Genomic DNA, 8,734 nt, shown 5'->3' on the forward strand with positions numbered 1-8,734 from the left:
GGCAAAAAAAAAAAAAAAAAAGTTACCAATATGACCGTATGTCTGTATCAAGCATTGTATATTTTCCTTTGTGATTCTAGATATCTAATTGATGAAGTAATATTGGGTGTATATTGAAGTCACATTGTTCCATCTTGAGGTAAAATATGATGGAAACACGGTACTTTTGTCTTATTTTTGAATAGTAAAATTAATTAATTTGGAGTGGAAAAAAGTTGGAAAGTTAACTTATTCGTAGTTTTAATCTTGCTATAAAGGAAAATCAGATCATTAACGATACTAAAGAAGAATTAAAGTGAGAGCACACTTACTCAGTGTTCAAAAAACTAAAGTTTGTTTTCTCAGACTCAGCTAATCTGTACTGTCTCTTGTAAAAAGGGTTGACCAAATGAAAGATTTAAAGGCTGCTCTTTCATGATAAGGAATTAACAATGGAAGCAGTAAATACCTCTTTTAAGTTTATTTCTTGCTTGCACTCTATCTCAGTTTTTACCTACTCAGGCTAATTTGCAGGTGCCTGGGATGAGTAGACAATCCATAATTTCTACCAATCAAGTAAAAGACGGAAAGAAAACTCTGAGCTTCTCTCCCAGTTAACAGGTAGTTTGCTGTGGTTAAAATTAATGCAGATTTTACAGCAACAAATATTAGCGTTTATATTTATTATAATTAATTGATTTGAAATTTGAGAAATGAATAATTGAGTGCATCATTTGGGTGTTTATTTGGCCAATTATTTATTAGCCCAAGAGACCATCCTTTAATATTTTCTCTACATAAATATTATGCCAAATCAATTTGTTTCTCTCTCATTATAACATGTTTTAAGGATTGGACATGTGGTTACTTTTACTTAAAAATATATTTTATTCTTTGCAGTGTTTGAGCAACACACCTCCACTTACAGAGTATTTCCTCAATGATAAATACCAAGAAGAACTGAATTTTGACAATCCCTTAGGAATGAGAGGTGAAATAGCTAAATCATATGCTGAACTGATCAAGCAAATGTGGTCTGGAAAATTTAGCTATGTCACACCAAGAGCCTTTAAGGTTAGTATGTATATATGCATTCTCAACGGGAACAACATCACCCCCAAGGGGACAAAAATTGGTTCTTGGGATTGGAGTGAGGAAAATCTGAGCTATTGTAATGGTTTGTGACCATCCAGAGAGACAGAGTACAGAAACAGATAATGCAGTATATCTATTGTATTGAAATGTAGTAGGAAAATGGATGAGTAATTTAGGGGAAAAGAAAATGTCTAAAAAGTCTCATGGGTCAGGGGACAATAGTGAAAAAGATGTGAGAAACATTGGTATGATACAGGAATGATTATAAAGAAACAATAATGAGCATTTACATGATGGTTTAGAATGCAGCATATCTCTGAAAAACCTACCTACTTTTACATATGCACAAAGGATGAAATTTGAGCATATTGTTTAACTTTGTATTTATTTTGAAAGTTATAAGTTTGAGAAATTCTTGAAATGAAACTAATCTGCAAAATAAGTGCTAGATAATTTTATTTTCAGTATAGTTCTTAAAGCTTTGAAGTTTATTCTTATTTGTGAATTGGTTACATGGAATCAGTAAAATCTCAAGTAATTTGAATTTGTCCTTCAAATAAGAATTGAACTGATACTTGTAATTACCTTAAAAAAAGTTTAGAAAATCATATAGATTAAATTGATGAGAAATTTTAAACTTTTAATGATGATAAGCAGTTTTAAGGAATTATTTATACAAATAACTTGAATAACATTCATGTAGGACATATTCTAGGCAACATTCTGTTAACTGTATTCTAGCTTTTAAAAAATAAAAAATCAACAGATAAAAGCCCCTGCATTTATGTTCTTTAACTTTTTATACTTTGGACAAACCAGTCCAGACAAACCACCACTCAATCTTTAGCCATCATTCCAATTACTACAATTTGTTAGACTTTCTTCTTTTAAAATTATGGATAAATAGCCTCTTGACATCAGACGTTTTTCCTTTCAACTCTGTTTCAAATGATTACATTTCTTTTCAGTCTTATCTTTTAAATACTTAGTACTGTAAAGACTGTGTTGTCCGGTGCCTTTGAGTAGGTTCTATCTCATAGTGACCCTGTACAAGAGAATGAAACACTTCACAGTCCTGCACCATCTTCACAGTCCTTGCTATGTTTGAGCCTTTTGCCACAGTCACTGTGTCAGTCTGTCTAATTGAGGGTGTTCCTAAACTGATCTTTCCTGGTAACATCCAAGTATGGAAGACAAAGTCTCACCATCTTAGCTTTTAAGGAACATCCTGGATGTATTTCTTTAAAGACAGATTTTATTCATTCTTCTGGCAGTCCGTAGTATATTCAATATTTTTCACCAACACTGTAATTCAAAGGCATCAATTTTTCTTCAGTCTTCTTATTCATTGTCCAGTTTTCATATGCAGGTGAGGCAGCTGAAAATATGGTTTGAATAAGGTGCATCTTAATTCTCAGAGTGACATCTCTGCTTTTGAACACTTTAAAGAGGTTTTGAATAGCTTTTAAAGCACAAATTTGTCCAATGCAGTATGTCGTTTGATTTCTTGACTGCTGCTTCCATGGACATTTATTGTGGATCTGAGTAAAATGAAATCTTTGGTAACTTCAGTCTTTTCTCTATTTATCATGATGTTGCTTATTGGTCCAATTCTGAGGATTTTTGCTTTATGTAGAGATAATCCATACAGAAGGCTGTATAGTCTTTGATCTTCATCAGTCAGTGTTTCAAGTTTTCACTTCAGCAAGCAAGGTTGTGTCCTCTGCATATTGTAGTTTGTTAATGATTCTTCTTCATTCCTGATGGTAAATTGTTCTTCATATAGTCTGACCTCTCAGATTATTTGTTTAGCATACATATTGAATAAGTATGGTGAAAGGACACAACCCTGATGCACACCTTTCCTGATTTTAAGCCTTGTAGTATGTCCTTGTTCTGTTTGAATAGCTGCCTCTTGGTCTATATACAGGTTCTACATAAGCACAATTAAGTGTCCTGAAATTACCACTTACCCAAAATTTGTTATGATCCACACAATCAAAAGTCTTTGAAAAGTTAATAAAACGTAGGTTACCCTCTTTCTGGTATTCTCTACTTTCAGCCAGCATCCATTTGACATCAGCAGTATCCCTCATTCCACATCCTTTTCTAAATCTGATTTGAATTTTTGCCAGTTCCTTGTCTACATACTGCTACAACCATTTTTTAGTTATTTTCAGCAAAACTTCACTTGTGTGTGATATTATTCAATAATCTCTGCATTCTGTTGGATTGCTTTTCTTTGGAATGGCCACAAATACAGATCTCTTCTAGTCAGTTGTCTTCCTAATTTCTTGGAATGGACGAGTGAGTGCTTCCATGGTATATTCAATATTCTTGGCCAACACCATAATTCAGTTGGTATTCCATCAATTCCTGAAGGCTTGGTTTCAGCAGTTCCTTCAGTGCAGTTTGGACTTCTTCCTCTAGTTCTTGGTCATGTTACCTTCTGAAATGGTTGGACATCGACCAGTTCTTTCTGGTACAGTGACCCTGTGGATTCCTTCTGTCTTCTTTTGATGCTTCTTGCATCGTTTAGTATTTTGCCCATAGAATCCTTCAGTGTTAGAACTTGAGACTCTATTTTTTTCTTAAGTCCTTTTAGCTTGAAAAACGACAAACATGTTCTTCTCTTGGTTTTCTAACTCCATGTATTTGTACATTTCATTGCAATACTGTGTTTTGTCTTCTTGAGCCACCTTTTGAAATCTTCTGTTCAACTCTCTTACTTCAACATTTCTTCTATTTCCTTTAGCTACTGTATATTCAAGAATAAGTTTCAGAGTCTCTTCTGACATCTATTTTGATCTTTTCTTTCTTTCTTGGCATTTTAATGACCTTTTGCTTTCTTCATGTGTGACGTCCTTTATGTTATCCTACAACTCGTCTGGTCTTGGGTCATTAGTGTTAAATGTCAAATCTGTTCTTGAGTTGTTCTCTAAATTCAGGTGGGATATATTCAAGGTCATACTTAGGCTGTTATGGGTGTGTTTTAATTTTCTTCAACTTCAACTTGAACTTGCATGTGAGCAATTAATGGTCTGTTCTGTAATCAATGGTCTATTTCAAAGTCAATGCGTGGCCTTGTTCTGACTGATGATAATGAGCTCCTCCATCATCTCTTCCCACAGATATATTTGATCTGATTCCTGTGTATTCTATCTGGCAAGGTTGACACATATAGTCACCATTTATGGTAGTGCAAAGCATATTTGCAGTGAATAAGTCATTGGCCTTGCAAAATTTACCGTGCAATTCCTGGTATCATGTATATGGGCAAGGCCGTATTTTCCAACTACTTTTACTTCTTCTTGTCTCCAACTTTAGCTTTACAATCACTAGTAATTATCAGTGTATCTTGATCGCATGCTTGATCAACTTCAGACTATAGATATTTGTAAAAATCTTCAACTTCATTTTGGCATTAGTAGTTGGTGCATATATTTTGAATAACAGTCATATTAACTAGGTGTCTTTGTAGGCATATACAATGACAGCATTGTAGCTCAGGATTGAAATGTTCTTGTTGACAATGAATGTAATGCTGTTCCTTTTCACTTTGTCCTTCCCAGCATAGTAGATCATATGATTGTCCAATTAAAAATAGCCATTATCAGTCTATTTCAGCTCATTAATGCCTAGGGTATCAATCTTTATGTGTTCCATTTCATTTTTGATGGCTTCTAGTTTTCCTAGATTCATATTTCATACATTCCACATTCTGATTATTAATGAATGTTTGCAACTGTTTCTTCTCATTTTGAGTCTTGCCACATCAGCAGTTGAAGGTTCTGAAAGCTTTTCTCCATCTATGCCATTAAGGTTGCTCTGCTTTGAGGAGGCAGCTCTACCCTAGGCTTATTTTGGGTGCCTTCCAATGTGAGGGGCTCACCTTTACATTGGGCAATGTTCTGCTTCTATTTATTAGGTTTTCGCTGGCCAGTATTTTTACTTGTAGCTTACCAGGTCCGTCTCCCTATCATGTCTTAGTCTGGAAGCTCTGCTGAAACCTGTCCCACGTGTCTGACCCGGCTGGTATTTGAAATACCAGTGACATAGCTTCCAGCATTACAGCAACATACAAGCCACCACAATGCAACAAACTGACAGAAGAGTGGTGGACTGTAAAGGCTAGAAAAATAATATATGAACATGAATCTTCAAGTAATCTTTTTCATTCTCTTTTTCATAAACCGAAACTAAAGTGAGCACCTTATAATTTTTTTAAACTAGTGACCCAAAGGAAAATGTTACTTAAATTTAATAATCCTCACTGTTTGCCAGTCCTTTGTACAAAGCTTTACCATACATACAACTTTCCTGATTCACCTTTTTTTCACAATGTATTTTATAGAGTAGTTACATTAAAAATATTTTTAGATAAGTACATATCTACATGTAGTGCCTAAGACATTTGACTGCTAACCAGAAGGCTGGCAGTGGAAACCCAAGGAGGGGTCACCATGAGTCAGATCCGACTTGATGGCAGTGAGTTTGGTTTTGGTTTGGTAATAATGAAACTTAGTTGAGAACCTCTTAATATCTTGCATAGAAAACCTAGAGCTAAAAATAAGATCAGGAAGGTTCTTGGACACATAGTGAAACAGCAAGTAATGACAAGGAAGTCTAAGACCAAACAATGAATAATGTGATTTTTTTTGTTTTTTGTTTTTCCACGGATTCCCCATTAGTCTGTTTTCTCTCAGATAGACTTCATAGTCTTTCTCTTAGATAGACTTCATCGAGTACTTATCGGGAATGCGAAATAAAGTATAACTGTATAACTCATATATGTTCCCTTTGAGAGTGTTTGTGTGTGTGTGTGTGTGTGTGTTTAATCCTTATAGTTTTGCCTTTCCTGTAGACACAGGTAGGACGCTTTGCACCTCAATTCTCTGGATATCAGCAGCAGGACTGTCAAGAACTATTAGCTTTCCTTTTAGATGGACTACATGAGGATTTGAATAGAATTAGAAAAAAACCATACATACAATTGAAAGATGCTGATGGAAGGCCAGATAAGGTAAATTTCTTGATATTTCTGTCACTATTGTTAAATTCTGTGTTACCTCTTTGTAATATGTGTCTGTTTTGCTTATAGGTGGTTGCTGAAGAAGCTTGGGAAAATCATTTAAAAAGAAATGACTCTATTATAGTAGATATATTTCACGGCCTTTTCAAATCAACTTTAGTTTGTCCTGAGTGTGCTAAGATTTCAGTAACATTTGATCCTTTTTGTTATCTGACACTTCCATTGCCCATGAAAAAAGAACGTACCCTGGAAGTTTACTTAGTTAGAATGGATCCACTTACCAAACCTATGCAGGTAAGTAAGATAATTATTGCTTTCCTTGTATTTGTAGTTTGTATTTTAAAAATTGCTGTTAATTTTTTATGCTTCAAGCATAGTTAAATAGTCAGTTTTTTGTATAAGAGATTTTGTAAGGTAAATAATTGGGAAATAGTACAGCTTTTAGAATCTTGAAAAGGTGAAGAATGTGGGAAGTATCATTACTTGTCACAGAAGAAGAAAATTCTTATTGGAGAAAAATAAAGAAATGAAGGGTGGTTTGATTTTACAATGTTGGGATGAATGTTAGCTTAAAAAGATTAATAATACATTATTTTCTAACTTGGATATTTTTTATGTTGATTTTTTTGTAGTGGCTGTTGGATGTAAAATTATAATGAATACATTCATAATGTGATAAGATAATAGTATATTTAAATGCTTGTAATTTTTAGGCCAGGAGAATCTTTACAGTCTGTTTCTGTAAAGATTTACAGCCTTGGAAACCCTATAGTACCCTTCTGCTCTGTCCTGTAGGGTGACTATAAGTCAAAATTGACTTGATGGCATTGGTTTTGGTGTTTTGGATTAACTTAAGAAATTTTAAGAACGTAGAAGAAGAATTTTGGATTTTAAAGTGATAGCATTCACATTTGGATTCCAGAGACCTAAGAATAGGCTCTGTTTGCCAAGATTGGCAGGGACATACAAGAGCTGACAACAGGAAAGGAGACAGGTGGTGAGTGTATAAGTTCTGCCAACTAGTGAATAGAGGAGCACAGCACAGTACCCTGCTTGCGTAGATAACATACAGACAAAACAAAGAAAACTAAAATTGTGGGCAAGTCACTCCAACATACAATCACCAATTGAATATAAACACAAAAACGTCACTATGCCTCGGAGACAACAGAGCATCACAGTCCACACAAAGAAGCAAGGTAAAGCAGGAGAAACAAGGAACCAGGATACAGACACAAAACACATCCCTCAGAAAGATGCAGCATTTGAACTCCCTGATAAGGAATTCAAAAGAATTAATTTTTTGTTGTTAGATGCGGTGAAGTCGTTTCCAACTCATAGCGACCCCGTGCACAGCAGAATGAAACACTGCCTGATCCCACGCCAGCTCCACGATCCTTGCTATACTTAAGCCCATTGTCGCAGCCACTGTGTCAGTCCATCTTGTTGAAGGCCTTCTCCTCCTTCATCGACCCTCTCCACCTTACCAAGCATGATATCCTTCTCCAGAGAATGGTCCCCTCTGACAACATGACCAAAATAGGTGAGATGAAGTCTGGCCATCCTCGCTTCCAAGGAGCATCTCGGCTGCACTTCCTCCAGGACAGATCTGTTAGTTCTTTTGGCATTACATGGTACCTTCAGCATTGCTCACCAGTACCACAACTCAAAAGCATCAATTCTTCTTTGGTCTTCCTTATTCATTGTCCAGCTCTCACATGCATAGGAGGCGATTGGAAATATCATGGCTTGTGTCAGGCACACATTAGTCCTCAAGAAGACCTACCTGATCCTCAGCACTTGAAAGAGTTCTTTGCAGCCGACCGTCCCAGTGCTACAAGTCATCTAATGTCCTGACTGCTGCTTCCATTGGCCTCGATTGTAGAACCAAGCAACGTGAATTCTTTGACAACCTCAATCTTTTCTCTATTTATCGTGATGCTGCTTATTGGTCCAGTTGTGAGGATTTTTGTCTTATATTGAGATGTAATCCATACTGCAGACTGTGTTCCTTAAACTTCATCAGTAAGTGCCTCAAGTCATCCTCACTTTCAGCAAGCAAGTTGTATTATCAGCATATCTCAGGTTGTTAATGATTCTTCCTCCAATCCTGATGCCACATTTTACTTCATATATTACAGCATCTCAGATTATTTGCTCAGCATATAGTTTTAATAAGTATGGGGAAAGGATACAACCCTGTCGCACTCCTTTCCTGATTTTAAACCATGCAGTGTCCCCTTGTTCCGTTCGAACAGAATTATATTTTGAACCTAAATTATATTTAGGTATCTTCAAAGACAAAAACCTAGAACAATTTCAGAAGAAAATACAAGAACAAAATGACAAAATAAATGAAAACTTGGAAATGATACAGAATCTACAGATAGAAATCCAGAAGATTAATACTAAATTGTCAAAATAGATAACACATTGAAAGGGCAAAAGAGTAGAATTGATGCAATAGAAGAAAGAATTAATGAGATTGGAGACAAATATCTGCATACTTCCTTGAAAAGGAAAAAAGATCAATCAGAAAAAAGATCAAAACAAACTGAAGAAAGCCTAAGGTTCATGTGGGATACCATTAAAAGGAATAACCTACGTGTCACTGGAATTCCAGAACAG

General features: G+C 35.4%; 1 protein-coding gene across 1 annotated transcript in view; it reads left to right on the plus strand.

Annotated features, from left to right (window-relative positions):
• The window catches only part of USP15 (ubiquitin specific peptidase 15), a 214,626-nt gene that overhangs the window by 181,736 nt on the left and 24,156 nt on the right, over window positions 1-8,734 (plus strand). The window contains exons 9-11 of the mRNA XM_007942749.1: window positions 880-1,053; window positions 5,939-6,097; window positions 6,176-6,400. Of these exons, the coding sequence (XP_007940940.1) occupies window positions 880-1,053; window positions 5,939-6,097; window positions 6,176-6,400 (558 nt within the window). The remainder of the gene's footprint in view (window positions 1-879; window positions 1,054-5,938; window positions 6,098-6,175; window positions 6,401-8,734) is intronic.

This window comes from Orycteropus afer, unplaced genomic scaffold (assembly GCF_000298275.1).
Source record: "Orycteropus afer afer isolate SDZICR_OR568_19922 unplaced genomic scaffold, OryAfe1.0 scaffold00097, whole genome shotgun sequence".
Classification (NCBI taxonomy): Eukaryota; Metazoa; Chordata; class Mammalia; order Tubulidentata; family Orycteropodidae; genus Orycteropus; species Orycteropus afer.